Genomic DNA, 14,891 nt, shown 5'->3' on the forward strand with positions numbered 1-14,891 from the left:
AATCTTTAGAATTCAAAGTTTGTTTTCTCTAAATTCGAAACAATTTTTATACAAAAAATGGCGACCTCCATGAAAAAAAAATTTCTTCACAAATTGTGTTTAAAATAGGGACACAGACTTCAATATTGAGTAATAAAATGGAAACTTAGTGCCCCACAACTTCATTCAAGTAGGTCATTTCTATGACACGTGTTTTTTCGAAGAACATCATGTACAAATAATAAAAAAATATGGTTGTTGTGTACCCGGCAAGCTCAGTTTAAAACTGTATAAAGGCGATTGGGTGTAATTTGCGTATATCCAACCTTTAGAAGGGCAACAATCTCGAAATGAGGTGTTTATGAAGGAGTTCAATGATAGCATTGCGATATTGCTGTTGTGAACCCAGGATTCTGAAAAGGGGGGGGGGACCTACGAACAATACACGTTAACAAAACACGTTATTGCTACTGTAAATTCAGAAATTGGGTGCATTTATGAACATGAGGCAGGTAGTACCTGTGAATGGGACCGAAGTCTGTATGAATGATTTTTTTTGTAATTTAAATATTTGCAAAAAAAAAAAAGAAACGTAAATACCATAACCATGATAACATTTCCAAGGAAATTTTCCCGATTTTTATTAAAAAAAATTATTTATTGATTTTTCTTCTGTAATAGGGGACTTTGTCCTTATATTACGATTTTTAGTAAAATTGACAAATACATGTGATTAATTATTGCAATGACAGGATCATTTGCAATCCGATGTAAGAATGCAAGTTCTTATTATTTCGATACTCATTCAGCATACTCAGTCACATTATTCGCATTGATAAAAACCTCACAATAATTTCTGAATTTACAGTATTTGGTCGCCATTACTACAAATCACACAGGTTCCAGTAAAACTTTGACATTATAATTCAAAATTTTTGACGCCATGATGAAAAATTGATTGTTGTATGACGTCAATAGTTCAAGCTGAACAGATTCTTGGGTCAGCCAGGAATAGCCATATGGTGTATTGCAATTGTAACAGGAGGGGTTTTATATGCATACAAAAGTTTTATTTTTATTCAGTTCACATATCTTAATACAAACATAAGCTCTTGAGAATATAAATAAGATAAACTTAACATTAAAACACACAACATGCACATATAAGTGGGTAATGAAGATTAAATTCTTGCCAAATATCTGAGAATGCTGCCTTCTATCTTTGTATGATGTATAATTTTTATATATGACAGGTCAGTTGTTTTCCAAGTTATTATTTTAAATTTGGAGTAGAACATTGGCCCAGAGAGTATTATACAATACTTTTTTAAGTTTGGGTGATTTCATTGCTCAAGTATAATCAATGTATAATCTGATAATGGTTCATATGCTTTTACTTTCCTTTTTTTCAGATCAATAGATCATGTATTCTGTATACAAACAGACTCACCCACCAACAGGCATAGAACATTGTGTCTATTGCAACTTCTTCAACACATCAGAGAGAAACTTAGTTATAGCAGCTGTCAACCAACTTAATGTTTACAGACTTAATCCAGATACTGAGGTTTGTACCAGGTATTGTTTGGTGTTGGGTTGGGGAGGGGGGGGGGGGGGGGGGGGTGTAGTAAAACATTCAATGTTAGTACATCAGAATAGAAAGTATGAATCTTTTAATTACAATAAAAAAAGTATAACAATGCAGGAATTACCAATAACATAGAACACAAACAACTGACTTCTTTGGTACCTCTGAGAAAAAGACATACAATAAAACAAAACAACAAACAACACATGGTTCTGTTTTAAAAATTGACTTGGTACAGGCACAAACTGTGTAAATAGTAAACCATTTTAATCTTCTAAGTTGTTATATTTACATTTGAAGTTCATATTTTTCAGGATGATACTGGAAAGAATGTTACAGATCAAAATCAGGGTAGGTATATCAATTATGACATATATTAAGTCATATAAGTTATGAAACCTTCTATCATTATGGGTAGACTTTACATAGATAAATTCAGCCGTATAAGAAAAGCAAAATGAGAATGTTAAATTAATGTATGCCTTTTTGTGCTTCTTTGTTACATTTGTTGTTTATGTAGAGATATTAAGATGATAACACAATATTGACTGTTGTACCCCTATTTTTGACATTTTTACTCTTTGAGTATGTTTGTTTTGTTCATGCATCGTTGACAATTTAATGGAATTTGATGCGACTGTCATATAAGTGAGAGGTTTAGCTAGCTATAAAACCAGGTTCAATCCACCATTTTCTACATTAGAAAATGCCTGTACCAAGTCAGGAATATGACAGTTGTTACCCATTCGTTTGATGTGTTTGGACTTTTGATTTTGCCTTTTGATTTTTGATTTTCCTTTTTGAATTTTCCTCGGAGTTCGGTATTTTTGTGTTTTTACTTTTTAGATAAAAGTATAAATGAGTAAAAATGTAACCAAATTCTGATCCCTTTTTGTTTGCCATTTGTTTTTATACAATGAAAAAATAGCAGCTCCAAACATACAAAATAATGGCACAAATATGTGGAAAATTTTTCATACAGATTTTAGGTGTTGTCAGTACCTCATTAATAATAATAAAAAAAAATCTTCAAACACATTGATATTGAAAAAAAATGAAATGAGATTGAAATGGAATTTATTTGAATAAGAAGATGTGGTATGAATTCCAATGAGACAACTCTCCATCCTAGTCACAATGTTTTAAAAGTTAACACTTATAGGTCAAAGTACTACCTTAAACTGGGGGCCCTTGGCTCCAACCAAACAGAAAGCTATAAAGGACCCAAAATTACCAGTATAAGCAATTCAATCAGGAAAACCAATGGTCTATTTAGGCTTTTAAGTACTACACATAAATGTTGATGAAAGTAATGTTGTAAAGGAAAGAATGTTACGATACAATTGTCAATAAATTCTATGAAATTATACATTTTCTTTTAACCTATTTGTAGAGACAAGAAAAAAACAGAAACTTGAATGCTTGGCCACTTTCAGTTTGTTTGGTAACATTATGTCTCTACAGTTTGTCAAGTTACCAGGAGCTAACAGGGATGCACTTCTACTAAGTTTTTCTGACGCAAAGGTAAATATATATACAATATAAACCCTTTCAACGCTATACACGACATATGCCGCGATGACGTACGCCGTTCGCCACTGCTATTCACGGCATATGCCGCGATGAAAACGGATTTTTCATTAGGACTCTTAAACTATTGGGTTTTCATTCGGGATCTCCCTAATTTTTCGTTGTTTATATCTAGGATATGCAAGGTCTCATTTGCGCTTGAAATCCTGGCAATTTTCATAGCAAAATCATGCAGTAGAAGGAAAATAGAAGCAAAATAAAAACAAATATTTGACAAATGCAAATGGCAGAAATCGGAAACGAAGCTGTAAATATGGAAAAATTTCAGCATTTCTATAGCGAAACTAACATTGAGGATTAGTTAACTCAATGTGTTTATTACATTTAATTAGTGTGGGAAATATGAGACGTAGAAAAAGGGGGGGGAAACAGAGGTTGACTGATTTTTTTTAAGACAGAGCTATTTATTTTTGCCCTGATTACATAAAACGTTATATATGGTACAATACACTATGGAATCGGGCAACTGGTGTCTTCTTAAGAATTGAATGCTTCTTTTTGTAAATTTATTGGGGTGTAAAAGCGTTGACCGAAGTACATTTTGTATGAAGCGCTAAAAATGAACGCACGGTCAACGCTTTTACAACCCTATAAAGTTACAAAAAGAAGCATTCAATACTTATAATTACATTTTTTAGCTAGGATTATAAAAACACGATTTTTATGAAGTTTAATTTTTAAATTCACCTGTGCACTTTATTGTGGGACCTCGTGTCATCATGAATGAAATGTTATTGTCTCATGCAATTGCTTACGGAATAACATGTGATGTGCAATTAGCCAATCAGAATAACGTATTATAATGAAACATACATCTAATGTAATTATTTTATAATATGGCAGATAAAACAACGAAATAAATGAAGACTAAAAGTAGTTTTTTATTCAAAATTCAACACAAATGTAATAAATTACACCTTTTACCTGTTAATTACCTGAAAATGCAGGTAACCTGATAAAAATTTCACTAAAATAATTGCCCAACATTAAAGTTCATGCTCTCCTGAGCATTTTTCATGCAATAACTTTCTCTGTATCTCATATAATAAAAAAGATACAGCAGTCTGAAAAGGAAAATACTGTTCTATTGAATGAACACAAAAAAAATGCAGCAGCAGCAGCCATTTTTCTATTTTTTTGTGTAGAGTTGAAAGGGTTAATTCAATGTCAGGAAAATAAAAACTTTTTGTACGAGGCTGAGAAACTGGGGAAGGGTGAGGTTCCACCGAGCCCTTCTCTAGTTTTGCGCCGAATACAAAAAAGATTATATTTTTATGACATTGGCCTAATATTGTTTTTATACTGCAACTTAAATTAATACGTCATTGATAGCTTTTTTAATAGTAAAACAAATGTCAAACTTATTTTCATCCTTTAATGGACCCCTTATTGTGGAGAAAGTGTTCCATGACGAAATTGACATTATACAAAGTAAAGCTATGTTTCTATATGTAGGAAATAAAGACAGCTAGTTCCAGTATAAATAAGTTTATTATATGACTATATGACTTTTTTATTTATCTGCTAAAATCATGGTGAATATTCTTTAATAAAACATTATATTCTCAAAGGGATAAATTAATCATGAGAGGTTAATGTAAGATCTGGAACGTGATTTATTCAGCCGATCATTCTATTTCAGTCATCAGTATTTGCAATGTTTAATTCCACTATGATTTCATTGTTTTATTTAGCCAATAATTTTTCTATTTTAGTTATCGGTTGTTGAGTATGACCCTAGTACCCATGATCTCCAAACAACATCTCTACATTATTTTGAGGAACCTGCACTGAAGGTAATTCTATATAATTTATTAGAGAAATTCACCACACAGAAGGACATTCTATAGTCCCTTATGTGAGTCTTATTAGAGAATTTTTGTATGTCTTTGAGAAAAAAAGGATGTAGTTAGCAGTTTGTTTTTTATATGATTTATTTCTTCACCATTATACATTGTATTAGTCCTTTGTAATACCGTATAGCGGGTTATTTTCGCGGGGTGTAAATTTTCGCTTATTTTCGCGGATAGAGCAAAATCGCCAAAATAAATTCCGCCAATTTAAAAGTGTACATGCGAAGGTAATGTTAAAAATGTTGAATCCGCCAAAATAATAACCGCCAAAATTTTTCGTATACCTTATTCAATGAAAATCGCGAAATTTTACACCCGCGAAAATAACCCGCTATACGGTAGCTGTGGTAAATTATTACAAACATAAGTTAATATATTTACTAAACTCATAGTTGTTTTGAATGAGAAGTTATTACAGAAAAAAATAGCTTGTAGGAAGGGTCTCAGATTGAGATTAAAATGTTACCTTTTTCCAGGTAAATGTTATTTCCATGGATACAATATAAAAATGTTATGAGGGTAAATAACTTGCGTCATGGCTTTTAGAATGGAATTACTTTTGATCAGATTCAGGTCTTAGGGACTGTTATCGAAGATAGGTACATCCAAGATGTTTTATATCTGGACTGATATAACAGGCTTAGATTTGGTTACATTATGCCTAAGAAATGGCTACTAAAACACATGTCAATATTTGTTTTCTTTGAATAGGATGGATTTGCAGTCACATACAGCATTCCAGAAATTAGAGTTGATCCAGATGGGCGATGTGCAGCAATGTTAATTTATGGAACAAGACTTGTTATTCTGCCATTCCGTAGAGACGCTGTCATAGAGGACTCAGATATCTCAGGAGGAGGGAAATCACCTATCATGTCATCCTATATCATTGATCTCAAAAGTTTTGATGAAAAGATCACCAATGTTAAAGATTTTCAGTTTCTGCATGGTTATTATGAACCAACTGTATTTATGTTATATGAACCTTTTCAGACTTGGGCTGGGTATGTACACTAGCATATTATATAACTTATTATTCTATAAATCTTTCCAGACATGGGCTGGGTATGTACACTGGCACAGCTTTTATATTAATCTTTCCAGGATCAGAAAGGATCCCTAAAAAAAAATGTATATGATTTGATACAGTTTTAATAAACTTATTCTGTTATGCAGATTATCTTCAGAAAATGTATGTAGTTTGTCTATCATCAATTAATGAATCAAATATATATGTTAAGACATTCTGATAAAAAAAAATACACTAATACACTGTTTCTTAGTTTGAAGAAAAAACAAATTGAAAGAAGATATGTGATAATTGTTTTCCTGCATGCTAATGTTTTTACTGAGACTTTGCTCTGATATTGTAAAGATGCTTGTTTTAAAATTGTTAATGTTTTTAATCTGACGTTATTTGTATTTTTAGGAGGACAGCAGTCAGAGCAGACACATGTTGTATTGCAGCTATTTCTCTGAACATACAGGAGCGAGTCAATCCTGTCATCTGGTCTATGAACAATCTACCATTTGATTGTTGTAAAGTTATGGCTGTACCTAAACCTATTGGTAAGTTACTATGGTAACAGTGTAACAAGTTATATAAAGTAATATAAAAAAGAAGATGTGGTATGATTGCCAATGAGACAACTATCCACAAAAGACCAAAATGACACAAACAGTTCACACAATTACACTTCAGAAAACATTGCACTAAGCCATTGTAGTCATGTGAATAGAACAGTGAGGACATTTTATAAATTGAAGCGAAATGATGATGGTATTATTTTGTACATCGCTCTACTGACACTACTTTTATAAAAAGTTTGAAAAAATGGGAATTATTTCTGAAACTAAGAGAATTCTCATACTTACGATGCTTTTTAAAAAATTAAACTTTTTGCGAGATGCAAACCCAATAAAATTGCTTAAATATTTTGTTCAAGATTGCATATAAAACTTATGACATTTTTTGTATTAAAATTTTAGATAAGCCAGTCTAATGATTTCTTTTGAATTTATTTATTGTAAATATTTTAGGTGGTGTAATGGTTGTGGCTGTTAACTCATTGTTATATCTCAATCAGAGTGTGCCACCTTACGGTGTAGCCCTCAACAGCATCGCATCATCAAGTACATTATTTCCATTGAGTAAGTAGTTTTTACACTTTAGGTGGCTCGTGGGTACAAAAAATTCAGCTAAAAATTAAACCTTTATTTTTTCATTACAAATTTTATTTATTACACTATTAGTTATTATACCCCACGCAACGAGTTGCGGAGGGTATAATGTTTTTGACCCGTCCGTCTGTCAGTCCGTCCGTCAGTCTGTCCGTCTGTCAGTCCGTCCGTCCGTCCGTCAGTCCTGTTTCTTGTTATCGCAACTTCTCTCAAACCACACAACAGAATTGCACGAAACCTTTTAAGATAATAAGGACATACTATGTAGTTGTGCATATCGTCTGGAAATTGTGATTCAATTTTTGTTCTAGGAGTTACGCCCCTTTGAACTTATTTGCTTCAATGTACTACTGCAACAGTTTGTATTCACAACTCCTATCAAACCACACAACAGAATTTCACAAAACCTTTTCAGATAATAAGGACATACTATGTGGTTGTGCATATCCACGGGAAATTGCGATTCAATTTTTTTTCTAGGAGTTATGCCCCTTTGAACTTATTTGCTTCAATGTACTTCTGCAACAGTTTGTCATTGCAACTCCTCTGAAACCTCAAAACAGAATTTCATGAGATTTTGTAGATAATAAGGACATACTATTTAGATGTGCATATTGGCAGAAAATTAATTTTTCTTATACAATTTTTTTTCTTACACTTATTTAATTTCTCCAATGACAATGAGGGGACGTGGGGTATGTGAGCGTGCTCACTAAGGTTCTTTAATTACTTTATGATATGTTACAAAAATCAACCCAAAAATCGATTCAGTTTGGGCCCAGATGACTTTTAAAATGTTTATATCATTGAAAATGCTCCAAATTATCTCCCTTTGGTGAAAAAAATGCAATTTTTTTGCATTAAATTTGAAATATCTTTTTTAACTCATTGGTGACCTATGTTTTTTGTTATTGTTTATTATTGGGTTTTTTTTCAAATAAGCTATACATAAACTAAATAATTTTAAAATTTAAACGATTTCTGTAATTAGGTTATTTGTTTTTTTATTACCTCTATTTCTCCTATTAGCTCAACAGAAAAAAAGGACATTAACAAAAATGTATGCTTCTTCCTGAGGCAGATTGTGAGCTTAAATGAACAGTGACCCCATTTTTTAATTTCATTTTTCTATTAAGTACAAGATAAAGTTCATTTATAAAAAATATAGCGAAATCCTATATTAGATAAAAAAAATGATTTATACCCTTTACATTAGAATCTTCATACCCTTATTTAGTCAAAGCTGACACTCAGATTTATGTATAGTACAAATGAGAAAGTCTTCTTAAATAAACTTATTATTGGTATATACCTGAAACTATTCCTTATTTTCATCGTGACAATAGGTATTTGTTTGACATTTGCCCGTACTTACTATAATTAGAATTATACTTTAGTTTTATCTAATTATAATCTTTAGTAAAAACAAAGCAGAAACATTCAATGAAAAGGTTAGTGTTCATGAGATGTACTTGGAAACCTGTCATCCATGGAAACCTCTTAACTTATCATATTTATTGTGATTTGTATTCATTTGAAATTACTATTTTAATGTAAATACATTGACATTTTCCCCAGGAACACAAGAAGGCATCAGAATAGCCCTAGATTGTTCACAGGCAGCTTTTATGACCAACGATAGACTGGTTCTGTCACTCAAAGGAGGAGAACTGTAAGTAGTAAATAGAAAAACTGAGAACACAGTTCACAATCAAATCCCTCAGGTTACCTCATTTGAATAGATATGACAATGTACATGTGTGTTAAAGATAAATAGAAAAAAATAAATCCCTCAGGTTACCTCATTTGAAAAGATATGACAATGTACATGTGTGTTAAAGATAAATAGAAAAAAATAAATCCCTCAGGTTACCTCATTTGAAAAGATATGACAATGTACATGTGTGTTAAAGATAAATAGAAAAAAATAAATCCCTCAGGTTACCTCATTTGAAAAGATATGACAATGTACATGTGTGTTAAAGATAAATAGAAAAAAAATAAATCCCTCAGGTTACCTCATTTGAATAGATATGACAATGTACATGTGTGTTAAAGATAAATAGAAAAAAATAAATCCCTCAGGTTACCTCATTTGAAAAGATATGACAATGTACATGTGTGTTAAAGATAAATAGAAAAAAATAAATCCCTCAGGTTACCTCATTTGAAAAGATATGACAATGTACATGTGTGTTAAAGATAAATAGAAAAAAATAAATCCCTCAGGTTACCTCATTTGAATAGATATGACAATGTACATGTGTGTTAAAGATAAATAGAAAAAAATAAATCCCTCAGGTTACCTCATTTGAATAGATATGACAATGTACATGTGTGTTAAAGATAAATAGAAAAAAATAAATCCCTCAGGTTACCTCATTTGAAAAGATATGACAATGTACATGTGTGTTAAAGATAAATAGAAAAAAATAAATCACTCAGGTTACCTCATTTGAATAGATATGACAATGTACATGTATGTTAAAGATAAATAGAAAAAAATAAATCACTCAGGTTACCTCATTTGAATAGATATGACAATGTACATGTATGTTAAAGATAAATAGAAAAAAATAAATCACTCAGGTTACCTCATTTGAAAAGATATGACAATGTACATGTATGTTAAAGATAAATAGAAAAAAATAAATCCCTCAGGTTACCTCATTTGAATAGATATGACAATGTACATGTGTGTTAAAGATAAATAGAAAAAAATAAATCCCTCAGGTTACCTCATTTGAATAGATATGACAATGTACATGTGTGTTAAAGATAAATAGAAAAAAATAAATCCCTCAGGTTACCTCTTTGAATAGATATGACAATGTACATGTGTGTTAAAGATAAATAGAAAAAAATAAATCCCTCAGGTTACCTCATTTGAATAGATATGACAATGTACATGTGTGTTAAAGATAAATAGAAAAAAATAAATCCCTCAGGTTACCTCATTTGAATAGATATGACAATGTACATGTGTGTTAAAGATAAATAGAAAAAAATAAATCCCTCAGGTTACCTCATTTGAATAGATATGACAATGTACATGTGTGTTAAAGATAAATAGAAAAAAATAAATCCCTCAGGTTACCTCATTTGAATAGATATGACAATGTACATGTGTGTTAAAGATAAATAGAAAAAAATAAATCCCTCAGGTTACCTCATTTGAATAGATATGACAATGTACATGTGTGTTAAAGATAAATAGAAAAAAATAAATCCCTCAGGTTACCTCATTTGAATAGATATGACAATGTACATGTGTGTTAAAGATAAATAGAAAAAAATAAATCCCTCAGGTTACCTCATTTGAATAGATATGACAATGTACATGTGTGTTAAAGATAAATAGAAAAAAATAAATCCCTCAGGTTACCTCATTTGAATAGATATGACAATGTACATGTGTGTTAAAGATAAATAGAAAAAAATAAATCACTCAGGTTACCTCATTTGAAAAGATATGACAATGTACATGTGTGTTAAAGATAAATAGAAAAAAATAAATCCCTCAGGTTACCTCATTTGAAAAGATATGACAATGTACATGTGTGTTAAAGATAAATAGAAAAAAATAAATCCCTCAGGTTACCTCATTTGAATAGATATGACAATGTACATGTGTGTTAAAGATAAATAGAAAAAAATAAATCCCTCAGGTTACCTCATTTGAATAGATATGACAATGTACATGTGTGTTAAAGATAAATAGAAAAAAATAAATCACTCAGGTTACCTCATTTGAAAAGATATGACAATGTACATGTGTGTTAAAGATAAATAGAAAAAAATAAATCACTCAGGTTACCTCATTTGAATAGATATGACAATGTACATGTGTGTTAAAGATAAATAGAAAAAAATAAATCCCTCAGGTTACCTCATTTGAATAGATATGACAATGTACATGTGTGTTAAAGATAAATAGAAAAAAATAAATCCCTCAGGTTACCTCATTTGAATAGATATGACAATGTACATGTGTGTTAAAGATAAATAGAAAAAAATAAATCACTCAGGTTACCTCATTTGAAAAGATATGACAATGTACATGTGTGTTAAAGATAAATAGAAAAAAATAAATCCCTCAGGTTACCTCATTTGAATAGATATGACAATGTACATGTGTGTTAAAGATAAATAGAAGAAAATAAATCCCTCAGGTTACCTCATTTGAATAGATATGACAATGTACATGTGTGTTAAAGATAAATAGAAAAAAATAAATCCCTCAGGTTACCTCATTTGAAAAGATATGACAATGTACATGTGTGTTAAAGATAAATAGAAAAAAATAAATCCCTCAGGTTACCTCATTTGAATAGATATGACAATGTACATGTGTGTTATAGATGAATAGAAAAAAATAAATCACTCAGGTCAGAAAAGTTAATTTATAGGATATAAACTTAAGTAAAGTTATCAACATTTTGAATCAGAGATGGGATGGGGTTGATAAAACTGAATTGTTATAAAAATGTAATTTAGAGTAAATGGCTTCCTTTTCAAAGACAGTGTAGGATTGTTATAAAAACTGTAAACAGACATGATGAATAAGACATCTGTTTTTGCATTTGTTTGTGAACTGAGTGGACGAGATCATTGACAGCTAATAATTAAGTTTTCTAAAGTCTGATATAGGATTTTGTAATGTAACTTTTTTATTTTTAGCTATGTCCTGACATTAGTTGTTGATGGCATGAGAAGTGTTAGAAGTTTCCACTTTGATAAATCAGCAGCTAGCGTCCTAACTACATGTGTAAGTATCATTAACGATTACGAATTTGATTACCTACTTAAAACAAGTAACGTCTCTTCAAGATGCCTCCTACAAGATAGCCAAGAATCTGAATTCTATCAAACATAAAAAAAGGCCTCAAAAAGGTTTAATCTGGCGTAAGCAGCTCTGTTCACAAAAATCTTAAGTGTAAATAAAGGCAACAGTAGTATACCGCTGTTCAAAACTCATAAATCCATGGACAAAAAACAAAACTGGGGTATCAAACTAAAACCGAGGGAAACGCATTAAATATAAGAGGAGAACAACGACATAACACAGAAACGGACCAAGCATCAGACAAAACACCACGAGAAAAACAAATATAACATGAAAACCAAATACATGAATTTGGGATAGACAAGTACCGTGCCACGTCTTATCTCAAAAATAAGAGAAAACACAAACGACTCAACGTTAAAATGCAACACAAACATAAACGAACAATAATATAACAATGGCCATCTTCCTGACTTGGTACAGGACACTTTTAAAGGAGAATAAAAGTGGTGGGTTGAACCTGGTTTTATGGCATGCCAAACCTCGCACTTTAATGGCAAAGTTAAATATAACATTGAGATGACAACATAAAAATACTTGATAGTCATACACATTTCAGTCTAACTTACAATCAATTTTAATCGTAAAATTTTTATGTGTAAAGAATCGCAAATTCAGAGTCAACTCTTTAGTCTAAATCAGAAACACTGAGATTATGGGATTTGATCTTATAATTTGTATCCAAATGGAACCTTTCACTTTATAAAAATCTTTATCAGTGAGTTATTTAAATAAACTCATCATAGATACCAGGATTGAAATTTTATATATACGCCAGACACATGTTACGTCTACAAAAGACTCATCAGTGACGCTTGAATCAAAAATATTAAAAAGGCCAAATATTGTACAAAGTTGAAGAGCATTGAGAATCAAAAATTCCTAGAAAATTTTCCAAATACAGCTAAGGTAATCTATTCCTGAGTTAGAAAAGCCTTAGTATTTCAAATTTCAAAGTTAAATGTAATTAGAGATTATAACCATTTACCAGTAAGATGAAGATATATTATTAAATGAATACGAAAGATAAAAATAATATTTAGATTTGACTGTATTGATAATTCTGTTTATATATTTTAGATTTGTGTTTGTGAGGAAGGGTTTTTGTTCCTTGGATCAAGACTTGGGAATTCTTTATTGCTCAAATATACAGAGAAAGCACAGGATCAGATAATAGAATTAAGAGAAGAACCAAAAAAGGTAGATATATTATAAAAAATAAAATGAAGATAAATTAAATTGCTGTAGACTTGATTATATTATTAACTAATTTTCATGGATTTCAAAGGTACAGGCAAATTATAGATTTCAGTCTTCAAGGAAGTACAACCCCAGATTTGTACACAGAATTTATAACCATAAAATAAAATGGCCATTAAGTTAACAAATTATACTTAATCAAGAAAAAATTGTGCCCGTTAATTAAATATACCTGTCACCAAACACTGTTCTTACAGGAGTAAAAAGATGGGAAGCAATTTTAGTTTTAGAAAATCAAAACTGGAAAAAGATTTTTCAACTACCATTTGCTATTACAAAAAATACTAAGCTACAATGGCTTCAGTATAGAATTAATCATAAAATTCTTGCAACAAATACGTTTTTAAACAAAATTGGGATTGTGCAAAACCCATATTGTACTTTTTGTAAGACTGAACTTGAATCAATTGAACATATACTGTGGGATTGTTATTATGTACAACAATTTATAGAGAAAACTGAAATGTGGTTTCTCCATAATGGTATTAGTATACCATTTACACAGAATATTTTTTTGTTTGGAAATCTATCACGAATGTACAAAGGTGACCCTCAAAACAATATTTTTCTCTGGATTAAACAATATATATATAATACACGATATTTTAAAGGAGAATTAAGTTTAACAGCATTGATTTAAAAAATAAAGCATCATTATATTTTGGAGAAGAAGATATCAATTAAAAATAAATGTTTTGACAAGTTTAATCAAGCTAATTTGGCAACTATAAAAAAAACCAGCAGACATCAAACTGAATTTTATTTTTTTTATATTGTTTTTTTTTCTTTTTTTTTTTTTTTTTTCTTTTTCTTAATCATCTTTTAATTCTTTTATTTATTAATTCTCTATAAATTTTTTTGTATGTCCTTTTTAATCAGATACAATTATAAAATCCAAACAAAATGTTATTTTCAAGTTCTATACATTTTCTAATAGGTTGTATTATATTACATTCATATATATGAACTTACTGTTTGATAACTGTACTGTTGTATATTATATATGTTGGATAAAAAAATGATATCTTTTAAAGTTTTGATGGTAAGGTGGCTCAGATATCTAAATAGTTCATTTACTATATCACTAACCTGTCAACACTAAGGTTGTCAAATTGAATCCCGCACATGACAGGTGCGTTTGACTCCAATCTTAATTGACTATAGCAATGTATAGTATATAGCTAGAATTGACAGTTTTCGTACCAAAGATCAGTGGTCACTCTTACTTTCTTCATCATTATAGACTGACTGCCATGAAAAACGCCATATATCTCAAAGAGGGTATTAAACATAAATCAAGTTATCAATCTTTATTCTGGTAATAATTCTGTTTATTATTTGTTATTTTCAGTCTTTGTCTCATTTCTCTATCCTCATTTCTTTGAATTTTAGGAAGAACCACCAACTAAGAAAAAGAAAGTAACGGAATCAGAAGTGGGTAAGATGTTCATTACATATGTTGTTTAGAGGAATAGTTTGTAGATTAATAAAATATATTAGAGAATACACAAGCTTTCAGTAACTTACAACATGTTCCACTCCTTACCATTATTTTTTATTCATTGTGTCAAAATATGAGTGGAGGCAAAATACC

The 14,891-nt window shown here is 30.4% G+C and overlaps 1 protein-coding gene across 1 annotated transcript in view; it reads left to right on the forward strand.

Annotated features, from left to right (window-relative positions):
• Positions 1-32: 32 nt before the first annotated feature.
• Positions 33-14,891, forward strand: part of LOC134722200 (cleavage and polyadenylation specificity factor subunit 1-like) — a 41,326-nt gene continuing 26,467 nt past the window's right edge. Inside the window, exons 1-12 of the mRNA XM_063585791.1 lie at positions 33-169; positions 1,392-1,546; positions 1,882-1,918; positions 2,961-3,091; positions 4,873-4,953; positions 5,722-6,014; positions 6,440-6,579; positions 7,051-7,161; positions 8,770-8,863; positions 11,872-11,959; positions 13,118-13,237; positions 14,690-14,735. Coding sequence (XP_063441861.1) covers positions 1,403-1,546; positions 1,882-1,918; positions 2,961-3,091; positions 4,873-4,953; positions 5,722-6,014; positions 6,440-6,579; positions 7,051-7,161; positions 8,770-8,863; positions 11,872-11,959; positions 13,118-13,237; positions 14,690-14,735 — 1,285 coding nt within the window. The 5' untranslated portion in view covers positions 33-169; positions 1,392-1,402. The remainder of the gene's footprint in view (positions 170-1,391; positions 1,547-1,881; positions 1,919-2,960; positions 3,092-4,872; positions 4,954-5,721; positions 6,015-6,439; positions 6,580-7,050; positions 7,162-8,769; positions 8,864-11,871; positions 11,960-13,117; positions 13,238-14,689; positions 14,736-14,891) is intronic.

The sequence above is a fragment of the Mytilus trossulus genome, chromosome 6 (genome assembly GCF_036588685.1).
Source record: "Mytilus trossulus isolate FHL-02 chromosome 6, PNRI_Mtr1.1.1.hap1, whole genome shotgun sequence".
Taxonomy (NCBI): Eukaryota; Metazoa; Mollusca; class Bivalvia; order Mytilida; family Mytilidae; genus Mytilus; species Mytilus trossulus.